A 14,920-nucleotide genomic window follows, 5' to 3' on the forward strand; every position below is an offset into this window, starting at 1 on the left:
AGAACAGAATCAACCCTGTGCCCTATTGTTGTTTACAAGGCCGTCTAAAGCATGAGCGATTTCACTTTCTCCAGAGAGCTCGCTGCATGTCTATATTTAAAATAACTTCTTGAACTGATAATAATAACATGCACATGATTATTGAAGTGCTTCTGACATCTGATCCTTTCAGAAACCGACAAACGCGAGACTGACAAGCCAAAAAAACAAAGGAGAAGCCGGAATAAAACAAAAGAGCAAATGATTCTTTCAGCAACCTAAAACATGAACAAACTGCCATGTTCAAGTATTATCACCACTTTTTGGACTATTATGAACTGACCAAATTACTTTCTAACAAAGGCTACATGTGCTGGTGAAGATTAAAGGCACAGATGAGAGGTTTACTCTGACTGTGGGCTATATGTTGCGTGTTGTTTTTGAACCCAAATAAGGACTAAATGTATGATGTGTGTAGTTTTTCTGTAATTGGTAACATATCGGAGACTGTAAGGGTCTGTATGTGTTCATATATGTTGCATTTATTTATTTATTTCATGTAATTGCTGACGTTATTTTGCAGAGTTATTGATCTGCAGTTATGATCAAATCATATGCGTAGAAAGGTTGGTAATAAACATTTATACAGAAGTATTTATGTGTATAAAGCATCTGTTTTGTGAGAAGTGTTTCTTATATGATATATGAACAACCTGTACAGCTTTACTGTGACATTTCCTCAAGCGAGAATGACGTCAACTGAAACTTTCTGCCGTATACCACACCCACCAAAAAGGTACCATTGGTACCAAAAAGCAAACCATACCGTACCACTTTTTGGGTACTCTTTCGAAAGGGTACCTTTGCTACTCTTTTGGCAGGGGAAATTCAAGCTTGATAAAGGTGACCCATTTCGACCCCTACCGTACCACTAAGTGAAAACGGGCCATTAAAGGGCTTGGGAAAATCATTCCACCTTCAAGGAACAGTGAAAGTGAAAGTTTTTTATTAATAATCTTTTAGAAAAAATTTAGAGGCTGAGAAAATCATTTTACCTCTGATGAACAGTGAAAGTAAAGGTTCTGGAAATAAACAAAAGCCTGATGATCATATTTACATATACATATACGTACCCTATAAACTCACATTTTACCATGATATTTATTTATTTTTTTATTATTATTTTTTTTTTTTAAAATATGTATGGAGTTAACCAAAGTAACTTCAGTCTAATCAGTATTTATCAGTAGGATTTAAAGGATTAAAACAGCAGCCTTAAAAATTGTCTGACTACTGGTTATAAAGAATTGATTAACAATTACAAAGATATAGTTTATTTTTGGGGTTAACATGCATAGATAAATGATATTATTGTGTAATATCATTCTGGGGCCTGTAAGAATTTGCATATTGAAAGTAAACAGTGTTGATTCAATGATGACTTTAGTTAAGAAAAAAACCTTCATCCTCTGCAAAATAAGGTCATACTTTTGAAAGACTCACCCGTACAAAGGCTGTGTACTGATGGCACTGCTGTCGGTGGATCTCCAGGTTGAATCTCTGACTTACAACACCTGTTTGCTCGCCACCGTTTCCAAAATATGCCCGCGGTGGCAGCCCTTTGTGTCTCTTATCCGAATCTGCTGTTAGATTGTACAGCAACTCTGAGAAGGAAAACATGACAGTCACATTTCCGCAAGACAACAGTGTGTAAACATCCCTAAACATGAGCTTTGTTTAAAGACTCACTATCAGAAACATTCCAGGGTGATTTTGGATTTAAAAACAAAGTCAAATAAGACGTCAAGTTCCCACTGTCAAAGTCATGGAAATGAGAGAAAGCAGTACAAGAACATTTCTGGGGCCGCGTCCAAGAGTTTAATGTTTTTGATTAATTTCTGGAAGTCTGAGAAAATGGCAAGGGCATGTAGGAAAAACATGGTTCAAAGAGTACTGATGAATCTTACATCATATTTCAAAGTGATTAAAAAAAGAATAAATGAATGAATATATGAAATAAAATTAAATTAAATAAAAGAGAATAGATGAATAAATACATAAAATAAAATAAAATAAAATAAAAAAGAATAAATAAATGAATACATGAAATAAAATAAAATAAATAAAAAGAATAAATGCATGAATACATAAAAAAAATAATAATAAATAAATAAATAAATAAATAAATAAATAAATAAATAAATAAATAAATAAATAAACATATGGGAAATTATATGGGAAATAATAAATAAATAAATTAATATTTAATAAATAGTAAAATAAAATAAAATAATAAAAATAAAATAAAATGACAAATTTCAGGAACAATATATGGGACATTATTTGGGAAATAAAAATCAAATTAAATTAAATTTTAAAAATGTGTTAAATTAAATTAAATGATTAAAAACTATATGAGACATTAAATGGGAAAATAAATAAATGAATAATAATAAATAAATATAATATAATAAATAGTAAAATAAATAATAAAATAAAATAAAAATAAATAAAAATAAATTAATAAAAAATAAATACATAAATAAAATAATTTAATAAAATAAAACAAAATAAAATAAAATAAAAAATCTAAGGAAGAAATATATGGGACATTATAAGGGAAATAAAATACAATACATAATAAAATAAAATGACAAATCTCAGTTAGAAGTATATAAGACATAGTAAGAAAAAAAAACTTAATAAATAGTAAAATAAATAATAACATTTTTTTTATTTAAATTAAATAATTAATAAATTTAACTAACAGACAAATCTCAGGAAGAAATATATGGGACATATTTGAAAAAAATGAATAGTTAACTTACATTTACATTTAGTCATTTAGCAGACGTTTTTATCCAAAACGACTTACAAATGAAGACAAGGAAGCAATTTACACCACTATAAAAGCAACAATGAATAAGTGCTATAGGCAAGTTTCAGGTATGTAAAGTAAGTTAATAAACAACTAAATGAAAAAATAAAATAAATATAATAAATAAACAAATAAAATAAAATGACAAATTTCAGGTAGAAGTATGTAACAAATTATAAGATAAGTTTATTTAATTAAATTATTAATTTATTTATTAATTAACAGACAAATCTCAGGAAGACATTTATGGGACATATCTGAAAAATAAATGTATTTTTATTTAAATTGTATTTTACTTAAATGTAAAACTATTTAATAAATAATAAAATAAAATAAAATAAAATAAAATAAAATAAAATAAAATAAAATAAAATAAAATAAAATAAAATAAAATAACATAAAATAAAATAAAATAAAATAACAAAATCTTTGGAAGATATATTTGGGACATTATATGGGACAAAAATTACTAATTAATACTTAATAAATAGTAAAATAAATTATTAAATAAAATTTAAAAAATGAAAATAAATGAATAAATTAATTAAAAAATTAATCAAATAAATGACAAATCTCAGGAAGACATATATGGGACATTATATGGGAAGAAATAATAAATAAATAAATACTTAATACACAATAAACTAAACTAAAATAAACTAAATTAAACTAAAATAAATCTCAGGAAAAAATATTTAGGATATTATATGGGAAAATGAATAAATAAATGAATAAATAAATAAATAAATAAATAAATAAATAAATAAATAAATAAATAAATAAATAAATAAATAAATAAATATTAAAAACAAAACCAAGAATTATATGGAACATTTCTACAACAACAACAACAACAACAAAAAAAAAATAAAATCAATAAACAACTGAATAAACATTAAATAAAATACTACATAATTTATCATTTAAATACAGAACATAAACTAACTGAAATATTATGTCATAGAGTTATGTCCTCCAAAAAACTTGTAAAGTGATTGAATAGCAAGCTTTACTTTGTAGAATATTTCATAATTCCATTCCAATTGATATTTTGCACTTTACAACAATATGATTTTTACACTACAGAAATGAGAACTGATAGAAAATGTTGAAAAAAAAAAACCTTTCAGTGACTAAAAGCCCTAAAAATAAGATTCAGCCTCTCTATCCAAAATATAATGACCTTTTTCCTTTTCGCTTTGGAACAAAACATAATCCAGACATCACATCTCTTGGTGAGATTCATCCATCTACACCTACACGCTTTTCCAAAACCTTAAAAAAAAACTGATCAAAATCACAGCGCTCCTGGACATAGCCCCAGAAATCACTGCTTTCTTTCCACTGCAGGAAGTTGACGAATTTCTTGACAGTTTTTGTGATGGGGTCAAATGTGTAATTGCTCAGATCCTGATGCTGAGTAAGAGCTATTATTAATCTGCTGGTCTCATAGGGTGTCACTGTAATGAGTCTGGGTTCCTGGACCAATGCAGGGGTTTGTTCTTTAATGCATCCAGCTGTGAGAGTTGCATGAGCTCATACCAGTCTACAAAACCAGGGGCGTCACCCAAACATAAGGTGCACAAGGACTTTCCAATGCTGGTGCCAAGCGAAGCTCACACTAGTGCTCTGTGTTTCCCAGAAAACACCCTTTATTCAACACTTTATATACTGCGTCTCATATTAGGCCACACCCACTCTGCAAGCTGCGACCACACCCATTGGTGGAGAAAAGAGTCACTGATTCCCACTTGTTTGCCAATAACATACAGTATGAAAACAATATTAAGTAGAGTTAATGGAAAAAGAGGTTTTATTTGATTTCGCTCAACATTACGTGAGAGCCAAAGGTGAATTCCTGTTTTTGAATCTGATGTTTCAAGACGTTTCATAATATTATACTCTAGGATAATATGTGTGTTGATAGAGTGAAATAAAGTTCAGCACAACAGACACTGACCTCAGTTCAGGGCTGTTTGCTTTATGTGCAATGAGAGAGAAAATACACTAGATTTGAACTGATCATTTGTGTATGGGTGACACCTGTCTCTGGGGACACATTGATGAAACATATGTGTATTTACTCTCTCTGAAAAATAAATAAATAAATAAATAAATAAATACATAAATACATAAATAAATAAATAAATAAATAAATAAATAAATAAATAAATAAATAAATAAATAAATAAATAAATAAAATAAAATTAAATTAAATTAAATTTTAAAATGTAAATAAAATTAATTAAACTAAATTATAAGCCATAAAAAAGTAAAAATTAAATAATAATATAAAATATTAAATAACAGAATAAAATAAAATATAAAGAATGTAATTATATAAATAATATATTAATGATATAAAAACACAATAATAAAATGAAGTAATACATTAGGAAATAAATAATATCAAACAAATAAATTGTATTCAATTAAAAATAAATTACACAATTAAAAAGCATAATAAAGTAAAAGATTAAATCATAAAATAATGAATTAATTAATAGAATAAAATTATATATCAATATACTGTACAATCATATAACATAATGTACATTTATAAAACAAATAAATTTAATTAAAAACTAAACATGATAAAACACATGATAAACACAACATTAAATAAAAACATAAAATATTAAATAACAGAAATATATAACAAATTAAATGATCCAATGATATAAAAACACAATAATAAACCAAAGCAATACAATAATAAATAAAGTAATATAAAATAAAATTATATAAAAAGTAAAAAAGTAATATAAAATAAAATAAAAAAATAACAAAATAAAAACATAATAAAATAAATATTTCAATAATAAAACAAAGTATTAAATAATAGAATATAAATATGCATAAAACACAATAAAAAATTAAAAACAAATCAAATAAAAGCAAACAAATAAAAAATAGATAAAACAAAACAAAATAAAATAAAGTTAAATAAAAACAATACAACACAAAACAAAATAACAAAATCATAATAAAGTAAAAGATTAAATAATAAAATAATTAATTAAATATTAGAATATAAAATATTAAAAATATGATTATATAATAAATAAAATAAAATAAAAAATTTAACACAATAAAACAAATGATAAAGCAAAACATTAAATAGAAAACATTAAATAGAAAACATTAAATAACAGAAAAGTATTAAGTTAAATAACTTAAATGATCCAAGATATAAAAACACAACAATAAAATAAATTAATATATTTATAATAATAATATATAATATAAAATGTTAATAAATTTCCAATAAATAATAAAATAAACACAATTAAAAACATAATAAAGTAAACCATTAAATAATAAAATAAAGTATTAAATAATAGAAAAAATATATAAAACCTAATAAAAATAAAGTTACAAAAAAAAAACAATAAATAAATTAATAAAATAAAAATAAACAAAACAAAACAAACAAATAATTAAAAATACAAAAAATGAACAAAACAAAATAAATAAATGTAAATGAAAAATAAAAACAAAAGCAAACAACACAACAAAAGCTCACTGACACTGACTCACCGATGTGTCCAGGAACATGTTTTCCTCTGAAGCTCATGCAGACGGTGACGTTGAAGCAGTTGAGATGCTGAGGGCCCTCGTGACACTGCGGGACTGTGATGTTTATAGAGACGGGCAGAAAGATGGACACATCCACAGAGATCACTGGCCTCGACCTGACGTAAACAACAGCAAAAACATTCAAGCTACACACTAATGCACAGTTATCAGAAAATGCTATGGACTTAAACAAAGACTTACCTTAACAAGACCACACTGTCAGCCATGAATGCACCGATCGTCACATCTGATATGAGGTAAAAACAAACAAAATTAATGGTTTTCTGGAAGCATGAAGCTTGAAATCTTATGATGCCACACTGTTAGAAAAAAAATGTGCAAAAATGTAAACCTTTAATCCTAAACTAATGTTAAAGTGCAAATACTGTGTTCACTTACTAGAACAAATAAAGGCTAAACAAATTATAAGATGTTTTGACCTGTGAATTTATAATTAAAATTATAACTATTACAACAATAATCGGGCGACACGGTGGCTCAGCGGTTAGCACTGTCACCTCACAGCAAGAAGGTTGCTGGGACAGTTGTCTCTTCAGTGTGGAGTTTGTATGTTCTCCCGGTGTTGCCATGGGTTTTCTCCGAGCGCTCCGGTTTCCCCCACAGTCCAAACATATGCGCTATATGTGAAGTGAATAAGCTAAATTGGCCGTAGTGTATGTGTGTGAATGAGTGTGTATGGGTGTTTCCCAGTACTGGGTTGCGACTAGAAGGGCATCCTCTGTGTAAAACATGTGCTGGTTAAGTTGGCTGTTCATTTAGCTGTGGCGACCCCAGATTAATAAAGGGACTAAGCTAAAAAGAAAATGAATGAATGAATGAATGAATGTATGAATGAATATAGCTTAAAGGGGCTTATAATATTGACCTTAAAATGGCTTTTAAAAATTTTGAAACTGCTTTTATTTTAGCCGAAATAAAACAAATCAGTCTTTCTCCAGAAGAAAAAATATTATCAGACATACTGTAAAAATGTCCTTGCTCTGTTAAACATCATTTGGGAAAAAAAATAAATAAAAAAATTAAATTAGGGGCGAATAATTCTGACTTCAACTGTATAAACAAGAATAATAAAGCATTTGATATTCGCTCTTTGAGTAATTTCTCATTACTTTAAGTAATGGGAGCGTCGGCTCTGGAATTCTGTAAACAAAATGCTTGCCGGCCACAGCAATATGAGTTTGAAAAAGACCGAATGTGTCAATAAATGCCTAAGAAAATTAAGAAAGCATTCCTCGCATTAGCACAGCATGAAACATCTCCATCATACACAGTATAAATATCTGTTAATTAACAGTTCCCGTTTTTTATGATTTAGAAGTGTTTTCTGTTTATTTACCGTTGTGAATTGCATTATGGGATGTTGATCTCTACTCTGTTTAACTGTAGAGTTGAATTTTCAACATCAAAACTGGACATTTACTGACATTTTAGTAAACTGAAATAATATAATGTGCAAGACATAATAGAGAAGTCATTTTATTGCAAGGTTTTTATAGCATGATATACAACACCAGCCCAGACATGATATCATTTTAAACTAATAAAAATGTTAATAAAAGTCACCTTTTCAAAGTTTTCTGGTGTAAAAGTTGTTGGAAGAAAGATCAAGATCCCATAATGCACCTTAAAAGCATAAATAAATCCAGAAAACTGCTAATTTACGAATATCTTTTACAGAAGATGAGTGTTTCTGCAGTTTTTACATGACCTTCAGACAATCACGTTACGATGAATCCCTCAAGTCACTTACATGCCGAAGAAGTTTCTAAATCTAAAATGAAGAAGTTGCTAAAAACCTGACATGTTTTACAAAGAGATCGCAGAAAGCCCAATGTAAGTGGTCTGACAGCCATTGCGGTTTCTCACTAAATGTGGTCAGGTTTGATCTAGTTAATTCGGAAACATTCTCAGTGCTCATTGGAGTGCAACTAGCCAAGCGTCTTAAGTCAAGCCAAACCTGGATATCCGTTTCCATCCATGTCCACATTGCCGGATATTGACTGGCCGAACATTTGGAGGGTGGGGTTGATGCTCCGTCCAGACAATCTCTGCATATGATCAGGGTGAGGGAGAAAAATCACATCAATCATCCACACAGTTCAACACTTCCACATCCTATTAAATATTTTCACTAATTTGATAATGTTCGTGTGCAGCCATCTCTTGGCTTCATTTAAGGCATTTCCTCAACAAAGAGAAGCATGGAAAATGCCAAAGAAGATTTAATCTGGACCTACTAGTTACTAAACGTTCAATCAATCTGTTCTAACTGATGAGCTAGAAGGTATCTCTGATAAACAAGTGATGCATTGCCAATTAAAACAGTCTATTAAATAGAAAAGGGAGAAACAAATGAAGACTATTGGTCTGCAGCATAGAGTACTAGTGAAGGGTAGTAATAAAATAAGAAAGCATAACAATCAATTAAACAAAATCCAAATAAAACATTCAATAAAATGTAAAAATCAAACAAAAATCCGATTAAAATCTGATTCATTGGATTTACTAGATTTTTTAAGGTAAGTGGTTGCAAACAATTTATATGGGCAGAATTTAAACAAACACATTAAGCTGAAAATTACTAAATTTATTTGTTTGTATTCAGCCCATATAAATTGTTTGCAACCACTTATTTTGTAAATCCAATGAATTCTTTTTTTTTTGTGTGTAAATCTAAAAGAAATAAAAGTATTGGAAATGTTAATAATTAGGGATGCCCAAATATCTGATTCTGAGATAGTAAAATTAAAAAAATTCAGAATGCACTTTGACAAAAAAACGAAACTAAAATCATTTGGTCGGTGCAGCAACAAGCTATTGAAATGTATGGGTTTTCAGCGCATCACTTTTCAGGTCTGGTGTGAAAGCTGCTTAGAGTCATACAGTGATTATGGCTGAAAAGAGAGTAAAACCAGCACAATGACCACTGCTGGGTTGTGTGGCGCAGGATGTAAGTTTTTTGGCTCATATTTTTCTTTGCTTTTGTCTCTTTTTTATTATAAAATGCAAATAAAATAAAATAAAATAAAATAAAATAAAATAAAATAAAATAAAATAAAATAAAATAAAATAAAATTAAATTAAATTAAATTAAATTAAATTAAATTAAAACAAGCTATTGACCAACTAACTTTTGCATTATTTAAATAACAAATAAAATAAAATAAAATTTTATTAAATTAGATTAAATAATCAAAACTAAACAATACAAGCAGTTGACCAAATAACTTTTGCAAAATGTGGTTGGTTACCATCGAGTACTTGTTAACTATTCCTCTGGCATCTCCATGGTAGATGTAAACAGCTCCCCCATAGTCATCCTCTTCAGGAGCTCCAATTGCCACATCTGAGGTACAAAAGCCAAGGATAAAAGGATAAAGGATTCCAACATCAGAGAAAGTTTAAAACCTTTCTTTTGTTGTGTCTCAATCTGTGTCATTGACTAATAAAGTCTTAGTTGATGTGTCATTGAACTTACAAAAAATACAGTCACTCTTGGCTTTTATTCAGGATGTTATTAGAGTCATTGTGTACAGTCTGGCAAGTAACAATCATAAAAATATAGAAATGAATAGAATAGTGTGCACCCGGCTTAAAAGAGACTGCTAAAGAGCTACGCCTGGAACAGAAACACAGGGGGTGGATTTGTGTGTGTCAGGACCCCAATAAATGCCTGTTTGCTTTAGGCCCATCTCTGTTTGAGCAATGCTCTGTTAAGTCACTTAATGCACGCGTAGGTGTTTTTCAGAGCTCTGTGAAACTTCATGGGGTTCAAACTGCGTCGTAAAAAAGCCCTTGTGCCATGCACAACAGCAGTACACAGTTCGGAAAATTCATAGGCTACTAAAATTGCATAAAACTCTGTACATGCTGAATCTGAAGCACTATTTATTAACATCTATGTCATCTGAGATACTTTACTGACTTATTTACACTTAAAGGTCTAAACTAAAAAAAAAAAAAAAACATACAGTTGATATCAAAATTATTAGCCCCCCTGAATTATCTGCCCCCCCTGTTTATTTTTCCCCCATATCTGTTTAATGGAGAGAAGATTTTTAACACATCTCTAAACATCATAGTTTTAATAACTCATTTCTAATAACTGATTTATTTAATCTTTGCCATGATGACAGTAAATAATATTTGACTAGATATTTTACAAGACACATCTATACAGCTTAAAGTGACATTTAAAGGCTTAACTAGGTTAACTAGGTAAGAGTAATTGGGCAAGTTATTGTATAATGATGATTTGTTTTAAAGAGAAGAAAGTTAGCTTAAAGGGGCTTATAATTTTGTCCTTTAAAATAGTGTTTAAAAAATTAAAAACTGCAAACAAATAAGACTTTTCCCAGAAGAAAAAATATTATCAGACATACTGTGAAAATGTCCTTGCTCTGTTAAACATAGTTTGGGAAATATTTAAAAAATAAAAAATAAATCAAAAAATCTAAATCTGACTTCAACTGTATATAAATATATATATATATATATATATATATATATATATATATATATATATATATATATATATATATATATATATATATATATATATATATATATATATATTAGATGTTAGTATCAGCATGTTAGTTCTAAGGATAAGCTAGTGTGCTACAAGACAGTGACAATATCCAGGTTTAGAACATATAAACCTGATATAAACATCCAAAGCTTGCAGTTTGTCACTTCCGCCAAAATGAATCAATGATTTTTTTTGACGTCACCTCATACGTCAGTTTCTGATCAAATGTTCTGAACAATCAAACACTACACTCCCAGAAATGAAGGCGAGCTGTCACTGGGGTGGCACCTTTTCAAAAGGTACAAATTTGTAACTAAAAGTTCCATATTAATATCTGAAGGGTACATATTAGTACCTAAAAAGTACAAAAAACGTTCCTCTTAATTTTTTTTAGGTACTAATATATACTTTGCTGTACCAATATAGAACCTTTAAGTACAAATTTTTCCTTTTTGAAAAGGTACCTGCAAGCCTCCAGTTCACAAGCTGATATACATTTATACCCAATAAGGAGCAGGTCAAATGGAGTCAGGTTAACCTTGTGTAATGTCTTTATGGTTACAGCCTCCTAAAGGACAGTTTACTGCCACGCTGAGCCGTAAACAGATGCATCTCAATACACACGAGAACTCATACAGCATATTTGATTGTTTAAACGAGTCTCGTGTTCAGAAGTCTCCGTCCTACACCGGAAAGATTCCCTTCCTGTTTAACCCGACACATCTGTCTCCACTTATCAGATATTCCTCAGGCCTTTTTAATTAGCTCTTATTTCTTACAGTCTCTTACATCCACAATGATGCATGTGTTTGATCTGTTTATTATGGGATGGTCAGTGTCTAGAAACACTCAGTATGGGTATGAGGACGGCTGATTCATTCAAGCATCACCAAAACACTTCACATATACTGTTAAACATACATTTGAAGTCAGACTTATTAGCCCTCCTGAATTATTATGCCTCGTTTATATATTTATTCTACAATTTCTGTTTAACAGAAAGAAGATTTCTTTTAGCACATTTCTAAACATAGTAGCTTCAATAATTCATTTCTAATAACTGATTTATTTTATCTTTGCCATGATGACAGTAAATAATATTTTACTAGATATTACTAGCATTCAGCTGAAAGTGATATTTAAAGGCGTAACTAGATTAATTAGGCAGGTTAGGGTAATTAGGCAAGTCATTGTATAACAGTGGTTGGTTCTGTAGACTCTCAGAAAAAAAAAAGGTACACGGTAGTACAAATATTGTTTCGTAAGGAACCATTTGAAATCAATGCCAGGTTAAACCTACTTAAATTGTACAGCGTTATTACTACATATTTAAGCATTTACAGTTGTTTTGAAAGGTTTGAGGTGTATTTAAATGCACTACTAATGGCGGCATGGTGGCTCAGTGGTTAGCACTGTCGCCTCACAGCAAGAAGATTATTGGTTCGAGTGCCGGCTGGACCAGTTGGCATTTCCGTGTGAAGGTTGCATGTTCTCACCCTGGGTTTCCTCCGGGTGCTCCGGTTTCCCACAGTCTAAAAACATGCGCTATAGGTAAAAAAAAAAAAAAAAACTAAATTGGCCGTAGTGTTATGAGTATGTGTGAATGAGTGTATGGGTGTTTCCCAGTTCTGGGGTGCAGCTAAAAGGGCATTCGCTGTGAAAAACATATGCCAGAATAGTTGGTGGTTCATTCCACTCTGGCGACCCCTGATAAATAAGGGACTAAGCCAAAGGAAAATGAATGAATGAATGAATGAATGAATGAATGAATGAATGAATGAATGAATGAATGAATGAATGAATGAAAAGCCCCTTTCACACAGTGATACCGGTATATATCTGGAAAATTTCTGGAACGACTTTACCGGTATATTCAAAAAAGCGCTGTTCACACAGGCGAGGACGTTACGGAAATTTTCCGGAAAAGAGCATTCACACATCCACTCCAAAATAGCGGTAAATTCTGACATCATTCACCACAAATGAGCTTTAAACGGCTGCGCTTGTATTAGTAAACATTTGACTAAATTACAAACTCTGTGGCTGATCAATATTGTGAACAACTTTCGCAGGATCACTTTCTCATGTCGAGATGTTCATAATATGTGCGTGTGCAGGCGCTCACAGGCTGTTTCACAGGCACACGCAAAGCTTGAAGGTAAACAAACAACGGCTTATCATAAGCATCTCATCGATGATTATTTACACAGTTGGCATAAAGAAGAACATATAAACGTGATCTGACTAACTTCTAGCAGCTAAATGTGTCTGGAAAAATATTCAAAGGCTTTTATTCTCACAAACCGCGCGGACGTAAATGCGTCTGACTGTTGTGATTGGCTAAAGCAGACGTCTCACGTCAGCACGTTCTAGACGTGCACGCGCTTATTACGGCAATCTTTCTTCTGCATTCACACAGCGCAGCATTCCGGCAAATTGCCGGTAATGTTACAACTTCTCTTTCCGGAAAATAGCCAGAACGAATTTACCGGTATTTTCAAAAAGGACCTGTTCACACATACAACCTTTCCGGAAAATTGCCGGCAATTTTCCGGAAAGGTCTGTATGTGTGAAAGGGGCTAATGTTGCACTACTAGTGTTCAACCTTAAAATACCTCTTTTCTACAACATTGTTCTGTCTCATGTAAAAGTACTTGTATAGTCTGTCTTAGGTTTTGTGTATAGTGAAGTATGTATATGCATAGATGATATAGTTAGATTATCGCTCCATAATGTTAGTTGTGAATAGATTTAAAATAGCTCTTAAGTCCAGTGTTGTGTTCATATTTCTGATTATGTCTATTTATATAGCACTGTGGTCCTGAGAGACATGACATCTTGTTCTGCTGTATGTCCACACATGTAGTGGATGGCAATAAAGCTTGACTTGATCTTTGCGTAAACAAATAATTTTCATAGCAGTATTCTTTGTTAATTAGAAAGGTCATTTGTGATATTATGTATGACTTAACTGTAACGTTTGGTCAATTTAATGCATTCTAACTGAGAATCTTGCAGACTTGCTATAAAATTCCATGCAGAAAATTAATTTATGCTAAATGATTGTAATTGTGCCTTGTGTCATCATCTTAAGTGCAAACTGGCGTCATACACTGACCTTGATAGCCATCGTCATCGATGTCCCCGAGAGACGTGATGCACTCTCCAAAATGAGCGTTATATGCATTATCACCATTCAGTATCGCAACTTCCTCCATTACTCCCTGAACAAACAGGAGCACAAACACATAGGATTTGATCGCAAAGTCTGACAGGATGCATGAAAACAGCACAAAACTAAGACTGAGATTAGGAAAAGTTGGAGGCATTAACTTTTTGTTTATGATAAAAACTGACATCATTAGGGATAGCCCCCCCCCCCCCCCCCCCCCCCCCCCCAAAAAAAAATACTGTTCTGCCATTATTTACTCACCCTTGACTTGCTCTAAACTAGATACATTTTTGTTCTGTTAAGCACAAAATGAGATATTCTGAAGATTGTTCAAAACCTGTAAACATTGACATTCATAGTTAAAAAACATTTAAAAAAAACACTATGGAAGTCAATGGTTACCGTGTGCAACATTTTTCCAAATATCTTCTTTTGAGCTTGACAAAACAAAACAAAAAAATCTACTGTTACCAGTCAATGGTTAATTGTTTTGTTGAGCACAAAAGAAGATATTATGAAGATTGTTCAAAAGCTGTAACCATTGACATCCATAGTAAGCTAAACAAATACCATGGAAGTCAATAGTTACTAGTTTTCAACATTCTTTTTAAAAATCTTCTTATGTGCTCAACAGAACAAAAAAAATCTATTGTTACTAGCCAACGGTTACTTATAAAGAATGTTTAAAACCTGTAAATATTGACATAATAGTAAAAAATAAATAAATAAATAAATAAAAAATTATTGTGAAAGTCAGTGG

General features: G+C 30.5%; 1 protein-coding gene across 9 annotated transcripts in view; it reads right to left on the reverse strand.

Annotated features, from left to right (window-relative positions):
- The window catches only part of itga9 (integrin, alpha 9), a 199,804-nt gene that overhangs the window by 128,280 nt on the left and 56,604 nt on the right, over positions 1–14,920 (reverse strand). For all 9 annotated transcript variants that reach the window (XR_012388514.1, XR_012388516.1, XR_012388515.1 and 6 more), the window contains exons 10-15: positions 14,107–14,212; positions 9,709–9,803; positions 8,415–8,505; positions 6,638–6,683; positions 6,398–6,552; positions 1,483–1,643 (exon numbers count right to left, since the gene is read on the reverse strand). Coding sequence is in view for 5 of the 9 variants with exons in the window: in XM_073919446.1 (XP_073775547.1) it covers positions 1,483–1,643; positions 6,398–6,552; positions 6,638–6,683; positions 8,415–8,505; positions 9,709–9,803; positions 14,107–14,212 (654 nt within the window). In the remaining 4 variants the exon portion in view is untranslated. The remainder of the gene's footprint in view (positions 1–1,482; positions 1,644–6,397; positions 6,553–6,637; positions 6,684–8,414; positions 8,506–9,708; positions 9,804–14,106; positions 14,213–14,920) is intronic.

The sequence above is a fragment of the Danio rerio genome, chromosome 13 (genome assembly GCF_049306965.1).
Source record: "Danio rerio strain Tuebingen ecotype United States chromosome 13, GRCz12tu, whole genome shotgun sequence".
Lineage (NCBI taxonomy): Eukaryota > Metazoa > Chordata > Actinopteri > Cypriniformes > Danionidae > Danio > Danio rerio.